Genomic DNA, 24,018 nt, shown 5'->3' with positions numbered 1-24,018 from the left:
TCTCCACAATAACCATTAACATTTGTGTAAGTGTCATATACATTATAAACCACAATTATTATCACTTAGGCAGTTACTAACGTGTTGTTCTGTGTCTCTGGGTTCTTTTGTCCTGGATAAGTATATGAATATTGCTCTACCAAGTCCAAGGAATGCAGTTTTCTCCATTCCTCATCCTTGGGTTGTGGGCAAAAGGATGGCAGGACAACCTCCGGATTAATGTGAACAATAGGGACTACTTTAGGCAGAAATGCTGGTCTAAGTGCCACCTTATCTGCATAGACATTCAGAAACAGTTCTTACACCACAGTGCTTGTAATTCTCCAAAGCTGAGATGGATGGTTGTGTTAGTAGCAATCGCATCTGCTCACAAAGAAACTTCTTGCAGTGGTCCAAAAGGGTCAGACATAAAAATTCTAAGTTAAGGTCCAATGGAACCACAAAAGATCTGATGGAAGGATTGATGCTCTTTACTGCTTGGAATAAGCGAATAATCAAGTCTTCTGAAGCTAACTTGGTATCCAAGAACACACTCAAAGCAAACACTTGTACCTTGAGTGTAGATAAAGAAATACCTTTGCTGAGACCATCCTGAAGAAGTCAAGGACTTGAGGAAAAGTTGCTGTAGTTGGATTAAATTTAGAGCCACATCATGTAATAAATGTCTTCCAAATTCTGTTATAGATTGAAAAATTTGTCGTTCTTGCCTGTAAGAGAACGCTTTTTACTTGGCTCTGAGATTACCTTCCTCCTGAGCAGTTCCCACTCAATCTCCATTAAAGCTCTAGATTTGGATGAAGTATTGGGCCTCGGTGTAAGATCTGACCAAAGGTCCCTGCATGAGCATCTCCCAGGCTACAGGGAAACATGGTCCGTGAGACCAAAATCTAAGGATTATTATTATTTCTGTCTTCTCTTTTTGGATCTTTTTTTAGAATAGGAGTAATGAGTGGAAACAGAGGAAATACATAACACAAGTGAAAACTGCATGGAACTCTCAGAGCATCTACTTCTGTATCTGGAAACTTGAGTACCTGGTTACCGTAACATTTTTACTATAATGTCTGGTTCAGGAAGCCTGGATTTCCTTATCAGTAGCTGGAACACTTCCTGATGTAGAGATTTTTCACCTGGATGCATCAGTTTTCGACTGAAATAATTGACTAATACATTCTACTTGCCTGCTACATGCAGCGCTGAGAGAGACTCCAGATTTGCCCAAGACATGAATCTTGCCACTTCCACCATCTTCTATTACGACGAAGTATAAAATCTACCACTGTCTTGTCTGAAAATATTCTGAGATACTTCCCTTTTAGATGAAGATGAATTCCACACTGCTCTTATTTCTAATACATTTACGTGAAGTCTTTTCTCACTTTGTGACCATGTGCCTTGCGTCACCTGTTCCTGAAAGTGGGCTCCCCAGCCTGTGACACTGGTGTCTGCCATGAATATTACTCATTTTGGCTCCAAAAGTGCCACCTCTTATCTTTAACTTTGGGCTAAGAGGCTGTCTGGTGGCTTTTCACAGGGTGAGGTCATTATGCAGAGAAGACTGCTTGTGATCCCACTGGAGAGTACACATGTGCAATCTTTGCCAAGGCATGATCCTATGATGGAGGAAAACATTCCCAACAATTGAAGTACCTTTCTTACGGACATTCACTGAGGAGTCTGTAACTGATGTGCCATGGACTGGATCTTGATACACCTTTCTTCAGCATGGTGTTTATCTGAACCCCAAAAACTTTATTTGTTGTGATGTCTATCAATCTTATCATGAAAAGTTATCAGCATTAAAGAAAGTAAGGAACTCAGAGTGCCTATAATAAGGGGAAATGAGGCAGGTGTCTCAGGTAGAAGGGTTTGGAAGGCTTGAGTGGAAAATGTTGGGAGAGTCAAAATTAGTGTTTGAGTAAAGTGATAATTGTATTTTATATTGTATATACACAAATGCATGTTAATGTTTATGTGAGTAAGATATGTCATTTCAGTAGCAGTTTCATCATCACCTTTTACCTTCTGTTTCATGTTATTGTATATGATTTATTTGTACTTGGTGTCTAAGTACAGTGCTATGTAATAGGTCAGTGCTTTATAAATAATAAAATAGTAAAATAAGTAATAATAAAGTAAGTAACAATAAATAAGTAAATTATAATAAATGAATAAGTAATAATAAATAACTAACAGATTATAATGTATTATGTATTGTTGCATTTTCAGTCAGTTACTATGTTGGTTATATTTATAAAAAACAATTCAATAGATAAATGTAACAATAATTGACTGCCTAGTAGGATATTATGACTTATGTACAGAATTGCAACATACAATCCTAAAGATTTCAATTTATAGTTTATTATTAATGTAAAAATAAAGACGAAACTGTATATTTATGCACAAAGTCTATTATTAGAAAATCATTGTCTGTTCAGGAAAAAATATTATCCCCATCTAAATGACTTTTCATATCCCTTCATGTGTGTCTCGGGAGGCCAGTGTGCTATGGTTGATGTGTAATATAAAATAAAGTATTGACATTAACAATCAGCCTAAGTCATACTTCCTACCCACGGTGCAGTACTAAGGGTCGCACTAACCTAGTCCCACATATAGGACAGCTGGGCTGAGTTGTCTTCTATAGTCACCGGTGCCCCAAAATACACCAGATACCTTACATCCCAGCAATTTATCACGCCCCTAGTCTGTACACATGGGGCCTGATTCATTAAGGAACGCAAGTCAATTTAAGTAGCATATTTTAATGGAGGCAATATACAGTAAGTGCGTGCCAAAGTCGAGCGCACACCCCTGCGCCCGATTCAAGCTCTGGGCATCAATAAGGTACATGTTATTCAGTTGTATCATTAGCTACAAGTCGGGTGTAAGTGCCGGTTGATAGTGATGATGGACGTGTATGTATGCCACAACATGTGTTTGCAATTAGAGCAACTGTAAAAAGTAATTTTATACACAGAACGCATTAAGAACATTGCATTAAATGTATTTGGTGGAAAACAAAAAGGTTTTTTATTTATTTTTCAATGCCTTTTTCTTAAAGCTTATAATAACAGATGAATAACTGAATATTATTTATTTTTTGTGTGTGTTCTGGGACTTTATATTATACAGATGTGTTGTCCGTATCCTGCAGTGTATTATGTCATATATACGGCACTTGCCGTATATATGCAGAGCATACATACATCTGTATTCAACAAGAGACGTTTCTTCAGATCCGCGTGTAGTTGAACACGGACGTGTGTTTTCCCGAATTACATGCAGTTTTAAGAAAGCGGACATTACGTTCATTTTCCACGCCTTAATGAATCGGGCCCACCATGTCCAGGTCAGCACAAACCCAATTCAGTTCCACACAAACCACACCCACATTATTGCATAGCCATTCCCCTTTCTAGGTCTGCGAATCAGGTATCTATACTTTACAGCAACAAAAGACTAGATAGATATGTGTAAACCACATTAACTATGTTGATCATAAACATTACCTTTCCTTTCTTTAGGGCATTGTAGACTTCTTTATACTGCTGATATTTTTCCAGCTCTGCCTTCACCAGCACTTGACGTATGTGCATAACCTCCTCTACCGTGAGGGCCAGGCATTCCACCGGATAACAAAACTCCTCCTGAAATTGAACAACCTCTATTAACAAAGGCATGATGAACAGTGACTAGAGTGATACAGTCCAGCAACCAATCACCTCTGTTAGTGAGAGAGAAAAAAGAGGAATTCTGACTGGAGACACCTGAGTGTAGAAGAAATTGTATGTGAATACAACAACAGTCTCGGTTGAAAAAAGACAGAAAAATGTAAAATGTTCAATAGCTCCTCTGCAGCACAACAGATAAATGTTTTTTTTTTGTATTTCAGAAGATTAGTCTATTTTTGTTTTAAATATGACATTCAGTTAACGAAAAATTGTCTGAAGTGGGCAGAGCAGTTAGAGGGAAGTGTTAGTACGCAAATCCAAACTGGAGATTTTATGCTGTGGTAGAGTATGAATTATCTGTAGCCTGTATTAAGGATTTGTGCAATAAATGACCTGCACTGGTGATATAACCAATTTGAACAATATTTATACGCTCTGATGTAAACAACTGAAACGCCAAATCCACCACGGAATAAAAATATCTCCCTGCAGTTGTAAAGCTGATCATCATTGTACACCTACATTAAAGGCAGAGCACAGGCCTACAAGGGTTGAAAACGGCTATTTCAAATCCAAACCCTCCATGTTCTCGCTCCTGATTTTGGTATATCATTACTGTTCTGCCTTTAAAATAGATCATGTAATTTTGTACTTCATTAACACACCAGGAAAACATTAGCATTTAAAAGCCTTTCTACCGCAATAGATATTAACTCATCTTGTGCTGGAGGAAAGGCTTGATCACCCTAAACTTAAATGCCATCCAGTACCACAGGAGTTAGAATGGAGGAAAAAAGTCACCCTGGTTAACCTACGCACGGCATCCTATGACTTAAAGCCTAACAAAAACATACCCATTTGGGTAAATCCGTAGATTCTAGTGTCATCTGCTTTTAGAGAGAAACAATATATGTAATAGGATATAAAGAAATGGCTGTTGGCACGTGTGCACCAGTGTCTAGTAATTGGCTAATTAGACATGATTTATTTAATTTAAAATTAAAACTATTTTATTGGTCTGTGACAGCTCTCTTCATTTTAGTCGTTTGGTGCCAACGTAAAGAAGCAACAAAACAAAATAGAGTTCAGCATACAGCTATGCTAAATATTTGAATGAAATACATTTTGAAGAATCAATGAAACTTAATTTACACAAACTTTACAGTAATCAACTGTATAATTTTCCACTGTTTGATTACGGATTGGAATGCAGTGCAAGAAAAGAAATTATTTTGTTTGCCAAAGATAAACAATTTCAAGCTTTACAGCACCAAACATCTGCTCCCTCTAAAGTGACAAGTTAGGATATAGTTAAGAGCTGTTCTGTTTAGTGTGGTTATGCAGGATAGACTATTCCTGGGGAGTTTTCTTTTTAACTCTTCCATTCCCACACATATCATCTTAGCAGGAAATACCGTCTAGATTTGTGCAACCATTTTCCAGAACATATGGGCACTGTAATAAAATGCCATTAAAGCAAGCATTAGTAACCTGCACATTGGTTACATTGTCTACCGATCGGTAACACCAATAAGGTTGGTTAATCATTCATAGCAACATCTCATTTTTTTACAGTTGTGTTAACTTAGACATGTTCTGCTTGTATTAGTAAACAAAACTGTTCAAATAAGCATGTATAACTTCTGAAATGCTGGTATTACAAAACAATCAGCTTTAGATATTCCCCTTGTCAAGTGTGTACACTATCGGGGGATATTAAGTTAATATGAAAAACAAAGATAATACAAATATTTATATGGCTCTGCAAACTATTCAGTACCACCATTTAAAATGCATATGCCAAAAACAAAATATCTAAAAAAATAAGAGAAATACCCATGTACAAAAAACATAAACTACAAAAACCCATTGCAATGTTGAGTACATTAAACCAGGGTGAGCACACTTTTCTTTGTCACTGATAAAATGCTAATGTTTATCTTTCAAATCAAAGAAAGAATTAATAAGGACAACATAAACTTTATGCAACACCATTATGTTAATGTTCTGTTTTAGCAGATTATGCCTAAAAGGAATGGGGCCACGTCAGAGACACAAGATTGAGGACGAGTGCAAGAGTGACGTAACGTCCTTGAGACTAATAAAAAAAAATAACATGATGTTGCTTTATCAGTTTGCTGTCCTTTTGAATATGATTTTGCCTTTTTAATTATTATGCATAATGATTGAAATAGAAAAAAAAAACTAAACCAAATCACATATAGATTTATCCCTTGGATGAGATCAGTAAGAAAGGTGGTGCGGATGGCTGCAGCTGGTCCAATGACACAGCTGAAGTGCCGCTCCCATCCAGGAGAAAACTGGAGGAGGAGATCAATTTCCAGATCACAACTGAAGATGAAAGAAGCAAACCTGGGGGGCTCTCCACCTGCTGGCATAAGCTTTCTCAAAGAGATAAAACATAGCCCCCGCTGCCCCACAAATGGCTGCTTCAAAAGGATGAGAGCCCAACAAAGAAGCTGTGTGTAGGGTAGAAAATGGTGGTCGGAAAGCCATCCTTGGAAAGAAACTGGTTATCCTAGGAACCTGAATAATAAACAGGGAGGAGAGTGAAGGGCACATTCCCTAATGAGTGGTTCATCTTGTGGTCAGTGTCCTGGGCAGCTATGTCATGCTACTGTCATTCAGCAATCAACAGTGGCAACAAGTCTACTCAAAATGTAATTATGAGCCAGGCCAACAACAGAAATGAAGCCACCACATGAGTGCAAAGTGCTGCTCCAATTCATCATGCGTGCATAAAATGAACATTCCACATAATTATTTTAAGCATCTATCACACAATTCAGTGCCCCTCTAGCACTAACATTAGGTTAGAGCCTACTACAATACAACACTTTCTTCACTAGAGGGCAGCAAACCATTTCACATTCAGTAAATCATAGACAGGATGAGTCTCCACTAATATAAACACTTCTCTCCAATAAAGGATTTAGTGTTGTTTTAAAACTCTAAAATGCGTGTGGAATGTACCATACTGTGGTAAATATAGCTATAATGACCATTCCAGAACAAAATATCTGTATGTCATTCTGTTGTTTTCACACTCAACATTTTATATGTATGAATTTATTTTCTGTTTTGCATGTAATATTCAAAATTGCAGATAATAACATTAACATGTATGGAGCAGAGGATAATGGTCAGAAACAGACCAAGGCTTTCTTTACCTTCTGTTTTATGTCATTATAAATTATTTGTAAAATAACTACAGTTTTATACAGTGCTGTGTAAAATATTATTGATTTACAGCTAAAGCATAGAAATGTTAAAATCTGTTTCAGAAGAGGTAGTGTATTGTAGTGTATTGTAACTTACTTGTGGACAATGATATTCAGTTAACCATTTGTGACTATCATGACCAGTGCGGAGAACAGCTACTTAGAGAACCTGTCACCAAATTCTACATTTTATTTTTATTTGCTTAATTGTTTAGCAGAGAAACTGGATTTCTCAATGGCCACCTTTGCCCAGGAGAAAGCTCTTAATATAGTGAAGTCTCTAAAAGTTATGTCCTGTCCCAGGCTAGCTCCCACCATACCTGGAATGAGTATAGGATAACTTGAAGCTGGACTCAGAAGCCAAGCTGGGTTACCAACGTGGAGAGCTTCCTCCCAGACAAATGGGGGAACAGAGGAACACATTTGTTGGGCTACATGGACAGTGCACAGGACTTGTGTAATAAAGACATAAAATGACAATATAAAATAGGGGACAAATTCTATATGAAAAAAAGGCAATAAATAAGAAACATATTAAAACTGCAAGTAAAAAGCACCTATTGCCACTTGCTATGGTGATAAATTGGCATTTTACATGGCTTATATCTGACTTTTGTTGGTGGGGGACAGCTATAATCTCTCATGGCAGGAACTACTGTGCTGCACATGCCAAAAATCAAATGTAATGAAATGCCTTTCTTTTATTGTCTATAGTTTCCTTTATGTTGTCAGGGAAAGGCGCCAAGAAAACATACACACTACTAAAAGCTGTATAGAAACTTTCACCGAAACATATTAGTATGCCGTGATCAACTTCTGAATGACTTCCCGAGTACACAGAGATGATCTGGCATTAAAGGTCATAAAAAGGAGATGACTACTTCTGGAAATACCCCATTGTAAGTTATATGAGCGGATTAACTGCACCCAGTAGTTTGGCTTGAGGTTTGCTCACCAAAGACCTGGAGCTTTGTCGGGATGGAGGAAGAAACTGCCGCACGTTGGTTGGAGTCTCCTTCTCTATGGAGTGTCTCCTCTGTGGAGTTTGTCGTCTCTCAGGCTGCGGCGTTGAAGAGATAGGCAAAAACCTTGGTGGGACTGAAAATATATAAAATAAATATCAGTTAAAAAAATTAATTGTACCAACTATCTGTGCTTCAAGTAACCCACAGTTTTGTTTATATTTGGCCTTTAAAACTAAACCTCCCAAAGCCTCCAAACACTCCATCACGCAAAGTTTTCAGAATGGTCAAAGTTCTGCAGAAACAAATGTATTTTCTATTGATCACTCACTTTTTTTCCTGGCTATAGTTCCAGGAGATATATCTTCAGGTTGGGAATTGGACATGCTACTGCTGCTTGATGACTTGACTTGTACTGTATCCTCCTAGGAGCAAATAGGATTATCAACTACTGTATAGTTACTTTTGACTTCATGTGTACATTGTACAATTTCAAATTTCACCATAAATGAGAGTTAGCTAAGATAAGAGTTCCATTGCTTTCAGTTATCGGTCATTTCCTGCAATAGGTGACTAAAAGGTTGAATGCAGTGTCCTGCAACGGGATCACTGAGAGGAAGTCCTTTGTGTCAAGGAAGATATCTCCCCCACATGGTCACATGTTTACCTCAAATGAGCTCTGATAAGCTTCTGAAATGTTTAAAAAATACAACATATTTGTCAATATCAAAGAAGCTCTTTTACAGTCAAATTGATTTTTATGGTTAGTGGCCCTTAAAGCAATACAATTTGACAAAAGGATTACCTCACTAATAGCAATGAGAGTTATCATTTGTAGGAATTACCAAACACGTGACTCCTTGCTCCGCTGTTCTTAACAAGATGCGGTTTTATTTAATCACAACAACACTGTAGCAAAATCATCAAATATTCCACACTCCCTGACACTAGCTAAGCCCACCAGCCCTAGCTATCAACTGGCTGCTGTTCAGTGTTGGAAGCCCCGCCCACCAGATCCCAGAATCCTTTTATTCACACCAAACACCACAGCAATCACACCCATGTTGTGCACCTGTGAGTAAAAATCCTTCCTTAAGGTAACACCGGGATTCTTAACCCCGTCTGTACCTTTCCCTGGTGGATGGTTCCTCTTCTGGTTTATGGACCATGGAAAATGACTCCCTTTTTTTATACAATATCTTTTTATTGAATACAATTGCAGAAATACATTCGTAAAGAACAAGGGCAATCACATGTGATGACAATCAAAGTACATGGAGAACATACCCAAGATAGGTATTTTCCATTTTAGCATTAACCCGTATGTGACTATCAGAGTTGTAAGTTTCGCCTTTGCATAGGTGACTGCCTCTGTATGTTAAACATTAGTATTACTTAAATGTTCTGAGAAAAGAGAAAAGAGAGCGAGAAAAAGTAGGAAGGGGGGGGGAAGAGAGAAAGAAATTATATGACAGAGTGGAAGGAGAAGGAGGGAGAGAAAGGGAAGGGGAGGGAGGGGACGTGATCTAAGAGCAAAGATCCATTCAAAAATGAGCAGTAGATACAAATCCATGGAATATCAGAAGGAGGACTATTTAGCTAAGGCAGCGTATCTTCTGGACTCTTGGAATTCTAACCATCTAAACCAGATGGAGCAATAGTCATTAAACTTATCGGATGAACTAAGAATCAAGTCATCCATATATCTATAGGACTCGATGCGAGTAAGCCACTCCTTCAGGGTTGGAGGAGAGGAGGATCTCCAATGAACGGGAATAACTGCCTTTGCGGCACTATTTAAATTCTTTAGCAAGGATTTTTTTGTATATTGATATGGAAGACTTTGTCTGGTTTAATAACCAAAAACCTGGATCGTCTGGAACTTCCGTTTTTAAGATTTCTTTTGAAGTTGCTATGACACTGTCCCAGAAGGGTCTTAAGGATGAGTATTCCCACCAGATATGCAGCGGCATCCCGACACCCGAACCACATCTCCAACATAAGTTAGAGTTCCCAGGGTACATTTTAGCAAGGATATTAGGACAACGATACCACCTGGAGAGGACCTTATACTGTGTCTCAAACACCGTTACACTAAGAGAGCTAGCCTTGGTGGCTTGAAAGATATTGGAAAATGACTCCCTTTAATACACCTTCTACTTCTGTTGAGTGTCTATAGGCAAGGAATACATAGCTATTTGAATGTAATAATACCATTGTACTGTATCACCTAGAAAGCCTGTGTTGTCTACAGGTTTCTAGAAGTGAAATTTTCACATAAATAAACAATGCATGCAAAACCAGAGATAAATGTGTATATAACAACTCAAAATGTACAAGTCCATGCACTAGTCATATATTATCTGAAAGTTATACAACAGAAAACATATTTTTAATAAAGCAGAATGAAACCGTTGTATGGGAAATGCTAAACACTTTATTAATATACTACAAGTGGAAATGATAAGAGCTGCTGTTGTCTATAATACCTGTGGACACGCATACTTCTTTCAGAAATCTTGAGCATATATTCCTAGACATATATTTGCCCTGTTGATGTCTTTTTCTACCCATCATGCAGTGCTCTTTTATGGTCTGCGGCTATGACCGCTTTTACATCCTGACCTAGTAAATAGAAATTAATCTTCTTTTTAGCTAATCTATAATCCTGTTGCACATTCACCCACCAGCAAACCAAGTGTTTATTCTGGCATACTCAGAAAGATTCCCCTTCTATAATCATGAAGGAACAGCTGATTTGTCGACACAAAAACACACACAGACATATATATATATATATATATATACACACACACACACACATACATATACATACACACACGCACACATGTGTGTATGTGTAGAATATATATATATATATATATATATATATATATATATATATATATATATATATATATATATATATATCTATATCATTAATTTAAATTTAGGGCTTCCTAAATTCCTTAACACACACACACACACACGCGCGCAGACAGACACAGACAGACACACACACAGACACACTAGGGTCAATTTGTTAACAGCCTATTAACCTACCAGTATGTTTTTAGAGTGTGGGAAGAAACCCATGCAAACATGGGGAGAACATACAAACTCCTTACAGAGAGAGAGAGACAGACGCCAAGTTGTAACTTGTTGCTCTGACACAGGCAGTGCGTCAGAGCGAGCAAGATATAGGGGAAAGGATTTCAAATTCCCCGCCTGCATGTCACATGACCGCAGCAGCGTGCCACCCGGAAGAATGGAGCAGCGGCGATCGAGAACAGGAGCGAGGAGAGGTAAGTTCCTTACATATACATACCATCAGTTGAGATCTGGCTAGCCCACCAAAGTGTAAGACTGGTATCGGTGTTGACTAAGTTTTCCCAGGTATGCACAGAGTGGAGGGGTGGGGTGAGCCAGGGACGGGGCAGCCAGCAGAACAGGAGAAAAGGGGGATAAGAACATATATAATTAAGGCAGTAAAAAAGCTGGGGGTAGAAAAGAAAGACTTCAGAGAGAAAGGTGAACTTGCCAATGTACTGGACTGTAGAGTTCATAAGAGTTGTAACTTTGTAACTGTAATGTATTTGGCCATTGAATATAACCAACTTAAATACAGTTTTTCTTTTTTAGAAATTGTAATATATCCACAAGTGAATATTTCATTAAACATGTGCAAAAACTGGGAACTGTAGCTTTAATAGACACTTGAAATCACACACAATTTCTGTTCCTTAGAACGAGGTGCTCAGACACATTGGTAGGTTGCTAGGCAGAATGTGTCACAAGAATTTACGGATGAAGGATGAAAAGACTTAAAAGAATAGTCAAGTTGAAAACATGCAAAGAGGATGAGAAGGGAAATATATTTTGAATGAGAATGAAAAGAACAACTAAAAAACTTGCATTGGTTTTGATTTTATTCTTCTTCAAATTTTCAGATTCAAGCATCACAGTCTTTTGACAGAAGTATAGCAAGAAATGAATTGGGAAATTAATGCGTCTCAACAGTAAAAAGATTGTGAGCCACTCCCTTAGAGCATTAATGTACAGACACTGCAAATAAATTAGAGGCGTTTGCAAGTAAAAGTGTTTGTAGCAATACAAATAGCTCAAGGCAAATTTTAATTAGTTTATTCAAGAACTAGTATCGTGCACTTAATAAAACTATGGCTTTCTATTTTCTTCACACAGTGTATTCACTCCTTTTGAATTTAGTGTAGTCATTTATATCTTTTAAAGAGCTCGTAAACCCACTATTTAAGATTAAGGATGACCAAAGACTGGGGTATTACTGAACTGAATACATACATGAAATAACTAAAGTTTATTACACTTAAACAGGGTCGGACCGGGCCACCGGTGGCCGGGCTATCCCCCGGTAGGCCCCGACTATGAACGCTCCCCTCTTCGTTGGTAGGGGGAGCAGGTAACTTTAGAAAAAAAAAAAGAAAAAAAATAATAAAAATAAATATTCACGTGACCGCGGTACTCCCCGACTCCTCTCTGCGCTGCTCCTCACTGAACGTCAGGCGTTATGACGTCACACCCGACATTCAGTGAGAACGGAGCAGAGAAGAGTCGGCAAGAAGAGAGAAGACAGAAGAAGAGAAGAAAGAAGCCGATAGAAAAGGAAAGTGCAAGAACGGAAGCAAGGGGGAGTAAAGGCAGCATGGCAGAGAGCACAGACAGCATGGCAAAGAGTGAAGGGGGAAAGGCAGCATGGCAGAGAGCACAGACAGCATGGCAATGAGTGAAGGGGCAAAGGCAGAATGGCAGAGAGTGAGAAGGGGCAAAGGCAGCATGGCAGAGAGTGAAGGGAGGCCAAAGCAACATGGCACAGGGTGATGGAGTGCCCAGAGCAGGGGGGAGCAAAAGCAGCATGGAGGACGCAGTGTGATCATAAGGAGGCACAGCATGGTGATGAAGGGGCACAGTAATATGTGTGCGATGGCACAGCGGGCTTGTGGCAATGTAATATGTATGTGGTGGCTAACGAATGGGTGCTATTTTGTTTGTGGGGTGATGGAGGGTCAATTTAATTTTATAGTGGGGACTATTCATTTAAGAGGGGTGGTTTGGGGGCTATTAATTGAATGTGAGTTTGAGGAGCATGAGGTCTATTTATTAAATGTGAATATGAATTATTTAATGGCAGTGACTGTTTTGGGAAATAGGTTTATTATATGTAAATGTTATTAATTTATTGCTGGGCCTGTCTGGAGGGAGGGAAATAGATTTATTTATTAAATGGGAATACTGTTACTTTAATGTTGGGACTGGAGGAAGGCCTAAGTATTAATTGTGGGTCCTATTGATTTAACGCCGGGGCAGGTTGGAATTTTCTAAATGTACCAATTTTTTCCCCAAATAGGGCCCCCAACATTCCAGGATCCAGACAAGCCGCAACTAAAGAAACCAGCAGCCACAGGTGGTGAAAGTGACAAGAACAGGTAGGACAGTCTGTCAAATGTTCTGAGTCTAGTGGGACAATCCCGATTTTTGGTGCCTGTTCTGCCCAATCTAAGGGGCAGGTCAAGACTGTGTACTCTTTATATACATACACTGCATTCTTTATATACTATACTATGGTGCTAGCTGTTCTTCGTGGGCTGACCACTTTAGTGTCTGGTCTCGCCTCTATGATGGCTGGCCACATCCCCTCTGGTGGGCCCCTAGCATTGTAGTCCCTCGGTGGGCCCTTCATTCCCCAGTCCGACACTGTACTTAAATATGTCTAGCATGCTCTCTCTCGCACTCCTTTGCAGCAGGTTGCCATGAACGGAGGGAGGTGGCACTCTGACATGATGAAATATGCGGCCTGCCTGTGAAACGTGTAAAAGTGGTGCCTGAACATACCGCACCATTATTTTTTATTACATAGAGTCTTTATACGAACTATAGATCTATGATGTAATAGGAGAAAGGCCTTGAATTAATATAGTACTTCCCTTTTTCACAATTTATGATTACAGTGCACACTATGGTCTAGTTTTGAGAATCTCTTACTAGTGAGGTTTTGACCAAACAATTCCTAAAAGCCAGCTTCTCACTTCAGGGGTCAATATTATTTCACAAATAATTTTCTAACACCACATAGAATACACTATTTTTGTATCACATATTGGGATCAAGCAACCTATTTCCTACATGCTTCAGGAACAGCTGTGATATATATGTAATGAATTTTCCACACCTGCGTTGTGCATAAGTGCACTGTGTGTATTGTTTGATTTTTACACTTGGTTGGGGCTAGTGGTGTCACAGTACCTCAAATTACTGCATTATTGGGTTCATCCAGGTAAAAAAGCTATTGCTCAATAAGATGAATTAACTTTTCCATATGTACTGCTGTACAAAGATTCCATTGCAGGGATAAATTATAAGCTCTGGCTCAATCTAACCATGTCCTAAAATATATAGTGAATCTCATGATGTTCTCTTTCATATATAATTGAAACAACAACAAAAAATGACTGTAAAAGATGATTATTTAGATTAACCAAGCACCAAGATATAGCTCAAAATCATAAATATACATATTGTTTGTTTTATGGTGGCAAATGATCCATTGCATTTTGGAAGAGATTATATTCATGTTTGCAAATGCACACAGTTCAAGAGCACATCCTGTGTGTCACTCAAAGGCATTTAAAAAACCCTGCTCCTTGCAGATGCATGAACATGAACTTCATGAGTCAGACATTCTGTTTTATTTGGCCAAGTATACAGACATACTCAGCACAACAGGGTAAATGTAAATGCCGGGGTGAGGTGTCTCCTACAGCACTATTAATACAATGATTTATGTAATGACACGTGACACTAATCCTGTACTAGTGTTTACATACAAGGAGTGGGGACTGGTGAGTCAGTTTTAACGTCAAGTTTGAGGACTTCTTAGCTGGATTACCTTATAAAGATGATTAGAACTAAATAAAATAACAACTCAATCACCATATAGCACAGATAACTGATACATTTTTAGCAGTCTGTGTTTGGGTCCAATATACTCCAATTATGAAAGTCCATCTCGGGGGATCCAAATCACAAGCTTAAAATGATCACAGCCAACTTGTGAGAAATTAAATCAGACATTATGGGTACCTCATTCATAGACCATAAAAGAAAGCAGCATTTCAAAATGATCAACATATTGAGAGAAGTAGAATAAAAAGAGAGCAATGGCTGCCATACATTGGTCTCATAGCATAAAGTCTGGAGAAAGCTGAATCAGTCCTGCTTACACTCCTTGTACAGTAACACGCCATGTGCTTAAGGGGCAGAGTGTGGGGTACAGGGAGGCCCCACCTCCAATGAGCATAGAAAGTAAAGGCACAGCACTACATGCTTGCTGAACACTTGGCACATCCAGCTAAATGACTTAAATTAATTTTCTTTACTAAACCTTATGGTAATTAACAAATAAAAAGTTACATGCAGTCATAGTGCACAAGGCACATACATAAGCAGTGAGTAACCCTAACCCCAAACTGCTTTCATGTTTCCGGCCACTACAGCCTATGGCTAACAGATGTAGTGCCTGAAACATTAATTGAAAATAATAAAAAAATTAATATTGACACTTATAATGCAGTGTATATTTTGAGTGCCTTTTAATACTTCTAACTATACAAAATATAGTATTAAAAAATCATATATGGTTCTATGTATCCCAGTGGAATATTTAAAATATAGATAAGTAATGTGAAAAAAAAGATAAAAGTCAATGAGTAGATCATCAAAAAATGACTAAGGGTTACCTTTATCCAGTTGAGATCTTAGTTTTATATCACTTTTATTCAGGTCCTGAAACATGACAGCAGATTGGGGTATGTCACACAGTCTCATCTGACCCTTTTAGATGAATCTACCTTTTTTTTTTGGTTCTGCTGGCTTTAAATTCCATCCACAGTCAATAAATAGTATTAATGACATGACAAGGATATACAGCAGGTACACTGTGACTGACAGTCTTTCTATCCTAAAGGAGTGCCTGAAGCTTCCAGAGGACTAGGCCTCGCCAAAGCCCCCTCCCCACCCCTGAATTACCAGATGTACCTCAGAGAAATAAGTCACAGATTCCTACTGACAAAAGTGCTGACTGTTGGGGCAGTTCCTTTAAATCAAGACTATTCTTCCAAATGGGGAAAATTGGTAGATATGTGTATTACTACTTTCATAGTCCATATCTGAACATTTATATTTTTGGGGTTTAGTGGTCCTTTAGCTATCTGAACATAGTTAACAAACACTGTGGATGTTCATTATCGAGATAAATAAATTGCTGAAATTGTGATTTTTCAATTTATTTTTGAAAATAAAATAATAATTATTAGTGATGCTTGTCCATCTCTGCCTTGTTCTTATTGGGAATATTTAGGTTTCCTTTTCCACCACCTGTAGGAAGGGGATTTAGAGATCATCAATGTTAGGGGTTTGTAGGCTTTTCAATTAATATCAATTTATGTCTGTTGATCTATTGATTCCATATTACACATCACAGTCAGTTTCAACTGAATCTCCATTACCAAACTAGTCATATTTTAATCTTGTACCATTAAAAGCATGGTTTAATTCCCCACAAGCTGATGTTGAGCAGTCTCAGGCTCTATACTTTGAATCGTCACTGAAGTAGGGTCCCATATTGTGCGTTACAATGAAATATAAAAAACGTGAGCAAAGACATTATTAATTAAAACATAAATAATAAAAATTGTAATATAAAAAAAATGCTTAAGCAAAATTTGGAAACAGTATTTTTTATAAAATAAAAAAGGAAAAACACAAAAGTTTTATTCTAAATTTCCACCACATAAAAGGTTTACAAAATATTCTATTGGAAGAAGCATTTTTTTCTATGGAGCCTACTAAACCATCTGCTGAATCTGTTGCCACACTTTGAAAAGCAGTGAAAGCCACATGGATTAAAGAGCAGTCCTGCAAACAGTAGGAAGAAAATAAATTGAAAATAAGGGTTTAGCTTACTGGACCTCCCCCCCTTCTCATTCAAGCTGTGGATAATATTGCTTGGATTGTAGAATGTTAACCACGTATGTATATATTTTATGTCTATTGCATATTCTTAATGGTTGCCAAGTGGGGTTACACCCACAGCTACGATCATGTAAATATAACTTTTGTTTGTATATTGTAAAAATGTCTCCTGGCCGTTGCATTGATTCGCAGGCAGCAGGCGTCCCAGTGAGTCGCATCATTCTTAGCAGACATGCTTGAGCCATACACCACAGAGTGCAAGTGATCTGAGGACTAAGGGTTGGTCCACAGGTAGGCCCTGGTACATGAGATGTGTTTAAAAAGACAGACAAATGGCAGAGGGGTTCTCTCTTCAGAACAGTGCAGACCAGGAGACACTACTTCTGTCAGGCTGCTCCAGGATTGTGTGGACATCAAAGCCTCTGTGAACTGTGCTTTCATTGTGGTCCAGCCAAAAGCAGGAGGACATTGATCTTGGTCCTTACCATGTGAGTAGAAGAGTGAACATTGTAGCTCAGCAGTCTAGATTGCGCATCAAAGGGACTGAGTAAAGACAATGGTAAGGTATAGCTGTGTGTAGTTCACAATGTATTACTGCATATTTGCTATTATTTAGTGTGTTGTGTGTGATATAAATATTTTATTTAAAAGGGTCTATTTTTCACTCACTATTTGCTTAGTTGATTTAATTAACCCATGTTGAGATACCAGGAAGGACAGGTTGTAGAGGGCTAAAGATTTCCCTGGTATCATCATAGCTACTACAAAGAAATTCATTTTAAAAAGTAAGTATTTTTGGACCAGTGGCCAGAAAATTATACAAAATGTTGAATACTAGTGGCTGGTTTCTTTAGATAAAGATAAGAACATAGGAAATGCAAAGTCAGAAACTATCTATTAGAATATAAATGTTTCTCTAGGTGTCTAGACAAAATAAACCGATGTTGAAAGGTAGTTATTACTCTTGTTTATGTAGAAGAATGGCATAGCCTCACTGAATGTAACTGTACAGAATGAGAAAGAATAGTGTGACCTTTAAGGCTGGTTTGTAGGTAATGATCCAGAACACACAATGGTGCAATGTTCTGTTAACTGTCCACATGATACACAGACAAAGGTGAGTTGCAACAAAGTGTGTTTTTTCTGAACTGCAATTTAAAATGTGTTTTGTTTCTTTTTTTAAAACCATGCAGTTTATCAAAGCAAAAACCGCACACTAGTTAAAGGTACATGCATGATGTTTGATACAAACTTCCAGCAAAAGAAAAGTTGTATCTTTTAAAACTGACACACATAAGGAGGAATTCAATTCCCCCCGAAGTACTAAAACTATTACTGTTATTACGGTAATAGTACGCGTAATTACCGTTCTAACGGTAGTTCTAACGCCGGCTTTTTGCTTGCAGCTCCCTGAGCTGCGAGCAGAAAGACTGGTTAATATTACCGTAATAACGGTAATTTCCATAACGCGGCGGTACTTCGGGGGGGGGGGGGGAGTTGAATCCCCCCATATGATGTGTTTTTATGCAAGCTCCAAATAATAAATGTGTTCTCTGTTTGAAAATAACCCCAATCCCTAAAATGTGAGGGTTAGCGCTATTAGGCAGCCTTCTCCTTTCCATTGTTCCTACAGCAGACAGGGGACAGGAATCATTGAGCGCTATAAGTGAAAGTGCAGCCTGTGCACATGAGCTTGTTCATCTGATGTAGGACAAAAATGATCTGTATATTGGAAGAAACACAGCGTAGGTGTATTGAAACAACATTAATATGGTAACTGAGCCACTGAGTGCCTCCGGAAGAACTTCAATGATCCTCAGCGTAGACCCTAGAAGTTCCTGGAACTTTATTGAAGGGATAGGACACCACAAATCCGAGGAAATTCCATTAGTTGATGTTTTATCAATGCTGACACTGCTTCACAATCATTTTCATCCACAGTTCCTCTCTGTAGCTCCAGGAAAATGGGTTATTCTTCTCTAGTAATGGTAGCCACAATATTGGGCTTGGCCATCACTTTTGTACATGATCCTAAACTTAATGAAATGTTGATTTCTTACTTAATTCAGGACCCACACCTTAGTGTAAGCACCTGCTCTCAATACACTTTGTATATATTTAAAGCATTTAAACAAGTGTTTCCTTTATATTGCCAGTAATCTGTATACATTATTATATGCAGTGCATTTATGTCAACACTCCTGCTCCCATTAAAGACTCCTTCAGTGTAGGACACATGATATTTCCACTACTTTACTTATTATAGGAGAATTGTGTTCCCATAACTGTTTCCATTAATTATTTTTTCAATGGAATTCAAAATCATTCTGCCAGAAGTTCTGACAAGACTGGTATGTCATTTGGTGGAACTAGAAACATCCATGCCAGTAACAGAGACCTTTTATTCCAGTAAAACGCTAGCTATGAAGATTACATATTGTATTGTTGAAAATTAGATCTGCACATTTAAATCTTCAAGACATACATAACAAAAATATCAGTTGAACAAGAGGAGACAGAGTGTGTAGGATTATGTTCTGGCTGCCAGCAGTGAATGGTGCTGTACACATCACCATCATAGTCTTTTATTTATATAGTGCCAACATACGCCATAGAACTTTACAATTGTGAACAAACACAGTAATAAAACAAGACTGGGTATTAATAAACAGACAGAGAGGTAAGAGGGCCCTGCTTGCAAGCTTAGTATTTATAGGCATGATACACCCTTTTGATTTAAATGACCATGTTTAAATGACACTGTGGCATTTAAGATCAAATAACTTAACAACTGTCATAAACTGATTTTGGAAAGGGCCTTTTCTAGCTGCTGAACTGTATAAGGGGTGTAGTTCAAATGCTTACACAGGGATCTACAACCTGTGTTTATACAACTGTAATTCAGAGCCATTCAATAGCTGCCACCCATATGGCAATCATATGACACATCTGGAAAGGAGAATAAAGGGCTTACCTCGGACTCTGAACTGTCCAGCTCAGCGAGGGTTGGGGCTTTTAGCAGCCTCTTCCGCTGAACATTCACTTGCAAGGATCGGCCATTCGTCCTGGCCTGATCGGTTACATCACCATTTAACACTGTACTTCCTGGCAACTTCCTTGTGACTTCTGGAGTACAAACATCTAGATTATGAAACAAGACAAGACAATGTTTACATAATGCCATCAAGGCATGTCATGCGGTTCACAAGATGTGTGTGGCTTTGTTTTAGTGTTACATAACAATGATTACACTATATAAGAGAAACTGGCCTAAAGTGTCGGATACAAAATCAGGAAGAGGCCCCCCTGGCCAAAAAAAAAAAAAAAAGTTGTCAAGTAAACACCAACTTTGAAAAGAACATTGTTGCTTGAGACAGAAGCATCAGGTTACATAATATTTATCCAATTGTATTACAGGATTCCCGCAGAACATTTGTAGCATGGGAAACTGTATGACAGATACAAATAATGCAACTGTCATAGTAGTGTGCAGAGGCATCAAGAGGAAAAGGGGGGGCAGGTACAAAATACCGGCGCCTGGAAGCCCTAGCCCTCTGGTGTATTGGGAGGAGTCACCAACCTGCTCAGACCGTGCCTCTTATAGCAGCTATTGAAGGGCCCCAAAAGAGGTTGCTGTACCAGGACCTGAAAACTTCTCTTGACAGACCTGGTAGTGTGTCAATATTCAAGTGATGCAAACCATAATACAAGTGCAGACAGAAAAGCATGCAATTTTGCATGCATGTGAAGACTACCAACTTATGTGGCTAATAGGCAAATCATCTACCTTGAGGCAGATGCATTTTATTACAGGTAAAGCAACATAGTCAGATTATTAAATGTACACTCAATTACTGACATGTCCTATAGCAAGATATTGGGGCTTATTTAACAATATGGTGCAATGTGCAGTGATGTGCTGTAGCTCACAGGGAACAGCTTTCAACTGACATCTGATTGTTACATTAGATTGCAGCACATCATTCTTCTTTGAAATATGTTATGACAGTTTGTTTTGTCTCTTCACAGTGAAGGCAGCCATTTTGTGGAATGCACCAATATTCAAAAGGATGCCGCCTACCAATTCAATAAAACCAGTGACCACTGTGCAATGCATTTATGTTACTAGTTTTTAATGAATTAATGGGCTCATTGTTGGTTCAGCACTCAAAATAGCTGCCTCCATTGTGTGCAGACAACAGGTACATTTTAAAGAAGCTTCACTGTGTGGTTATCAATTTCACAGTCCTATTTGCAGAGGAATAATTATAATATTCCTCATAGTACACAGGCACACCATTATATCGACTGCTAATAAATCAATCCGATAGTTTCTTAGTGTTTTATAAAACGGACTATGGGGGGAATGCAATTAGCGCTGATGTTCCTCAGAACATCGCAGCTGCACATTTTAACAGTTACTATGGTAAAATCTCTGCTCATTTTTCCTCACACCACTATGGGGCGCAAGGAAAAATCAGATGAGATTTCTGTAAAAATGTTGCAGCTGCGATGTTCTGAGGAACATAGCGGCTAATTGAATTCCCCCTATAAAAAAAAGGCTTGCAAGAGATTTAAGGAGGCTGAAAAATAACATAAAACATAATTTTTAAAACAAACAACTTAATAATACTAAAGTTACTAATATTAAAACAAGTTGGATGAAGTTTGTATCCTAAAGACAGGTGCATTTGAAACCACAGTCATACCATATCAGTTCAACAGCGCCTCTCATCACTATGTGCTGTTGGAGGACCCTGCTCATTTCTCTATTTAACACTCAGTTAGTGGCTTCCCATTTTTCTCCATTCTCCTCCTCACATCTAGACACTGTCCCTGTCACTTTTAGCAGTGTCCTAACACAATTACATGTGGGCAGGATGTTTCTCAAGAACAGATCAGCAAACTACAAAACCATGTTCTACAATAAATATTCCTGTAATCTTATTGGCTACAAGCCATTCAATTTCTGCCCACTTTAAAACAGTGGAGAAAACAGGATACTGATAATTGGTAAGAAAAGGATGTTCCTACCCTAGTCAAATACCCTTAAATTACATTTATTTTTCAAATCTGGTCAACTCTGTGAAAAAGAAATGGCTTAAAAACCTGGCCTGTAAACTGTTAGCCAAAGTATTTATTATTCTTTCATATAAATACCAAACATAACTCTTCCTTTCATAGATTTAGAACAAAAAAATGCTATCAAATACACACAAAAAGTGCAAAAAAACAGTTAATCATAAAAAGTTTACACATTACGACAAAATTTTAGCTGAGTAAATTGACTGCTCGAGGTATAGATGAAAACCACAATTACATTGATTAATTGGTCTTTTAGGGGGGTATTCAATTGTTTCTCCGGGCGCCGCCGGAACGAGCGCGTTAAAACTATTACCGTTTATACGGTAATTACTCGCTCAATTTCAGCTCGCAGCTCCCTGAGCAGCGAGCTGAAATTGAGCGAGTAATTACCGTATGAACGGTAATTACGCGCAATATTACCGTATAAACGGTAATAAATTTAACGCAATCGTTCCGGCGGCGCCCGGAGGAACAATTGAATACCCCCCTTAGGGTTATATTTTATCAAGAAACTAAACAGTGATAAACAAAGTAATCTAAAACAGCCTTACTGAGTCAATTAGGGGCAACAATCTCAGCAGTTAAATCACAAAGAAACCAATAAAAAAAAAAAAAAAATCGGAAATCTTTATGGTGAGTCTGCTAGAAAATATTAATTTCTTTCTGTGTCATTTTTAATTTTAGTACTAGATACAGTAGATATAAAAAGTCTAGACACCCTTATTGAAATTGCAGGTGTTTGTGATGTAACGGCTGAAATCAAAATATATCACGTCAGACCTTCTTACACCTTTAATGTGACCTTGCAATCAACAAAATGTAAGTGCAAACAAATAGATATTTTTTAGGAAACAAAATGGTTGCATTCTAGTGGGACAACTTTCAAAATATCTACAGGATCTCACTGTTGAAAGGTACTATTCGGAAGAGGGGTATAAAAGACTGCGACACAACAGGGACATTGCCAAGATTAGGAATTTCTGTCAGGAACTGATCACTCCCTGCATAGGACAAGTCTTCAGTATTTTACACCCATGTCTGGGCTATGGGGTAGGGTAGTAAGACTGAAGCCTTTTCTCACAAAAAGAACATCCAAGTCCATCTAAATTATGCCAAAAACTCATTCAATCCCCCAAACCTATGTGGGAAAATGACATATGGTTTGATGAGACCAAGGCTGAACTTTTTGGCCTTCATTCCAAATGATATGTTTGGTGCAAAGACAAGACAGCTCATCATACAAAGAGCCATACCTACTGTGAAGCATGGTGGTGGCAACGTCACGCTTTGGGGCTGCTCCTCTTCAGTTGGGACAGAGGCTTCAGTCAGGATATAGAGAATAATGAATAGCTTCAAAGATGAAGGAATTTTGGCACAAAACATGCTGGCTTCTGTCAGAAAGCTGAAGGGGAATTTCACATTCCAGCATGATAACAATCGAAAAGCATACATCCATGTCAACCAATTAATGGCTTCAGAAAAGCTCAGACCTAAACCACATTGCAAACCTGTAGAATAACCTAAAGAGGGCCACGCAATGTGATGGACCTTTAAACCTTTTGCAGGAAAGACTGGGATAGAATTGCAAAGTCCAGGTATGCAAAATTGATCGAGACTTATTCAAAAAGACTGATTGCTAGATTAAAAGCAAAATGCGCTCGCACAAAGTATATTTTCCTGAAAATTGTCCATTATTTTTCACTTGACTTGTGTTAAATGCAAGGCCGCATTAAATGTAGATAAAGGTCTCACATGATTAATCTTGATTTCAGGCTTTACATTGAAAACACCTGTAATTTCAAAAAGACTTTTATATCCACTGTATACCTACTAGAGTATCTTTATACTTCTTTGCAATCTTCAAAGTATGAAATTGGTTTTGACTCAGATCTAATGTAACATCAAATGTCAGCACTGGATCATTGGGAAAAACAAGATTACAAGTGCAAACTGTGACAGACAACATCCCAGAAGCAATATTATTCACGTATGGAAATTTAGAAGTGGCGGTATGGAAAATGTAAGTGAATGGAATTGAAAGTTTTA

General features: G+C 38.1%; 1 protein-coding gene across 4 annotated transcripts in view; it reads right to left on the bottom strand.

Moving 5' to 3' along the window:
• The window catches only part of SPIRE1 (spire type actin nucleation factor 1), a 144,932-nt gene that overhangs the window by 3,942 nt on the left and 116,972 nt on the right, over positions 1–24,018 (bottom strand). For 2 of the 4 annotated variants that reach the window (XM_075213271.1, XM_075213272.1), the window contains 5 exons: positions 19,862–20,028; positions 8,213–8,306; positions 7,875–8,017; positions 6,051–6,224; positions 3,516–3,653 (listed from right to left, as the gene is read on the bottom strand). In XM_075213271.1, the coding sequence (XP_075069372.1) occupies positions 3,516–3,653; positions 6,051–6,224; positions 7,875–8,017; positions 8,213–8,306; positions 19,862–20,028 (716 nt within the window). The remainder of the gene's footprint in view (positions 1–3,515; positions 3,654–6,050; positions 6,225–7,874; positions 8,018–8,212; positions 8,307–19,861; positions 20,029–24,018) is intronic. The other 2 variants (XM_075213273.1, XM_075213274.1) reach the window with 1 other exon arrangement.

Source organism: Mixophyes fleayi, chromosome 5, assembly GCF_038048845.1.
Source record: "Mixophyes fleayi isolate aMixFle1 chromosome 5, aMixFle1.hap1, whole genome shotgun sequence".
NCBI classification, from domain to species: Eukaryota; Metazoa; Chordata; class Amphibia; order Anura; family Limnodynastidae; genus Mixophyes; species Mixophyes fleayi.
Note: the sequence above shows the minus strand (reverse complement) of the source record. Positions and strands in the feature narration are given on the sequence as shown.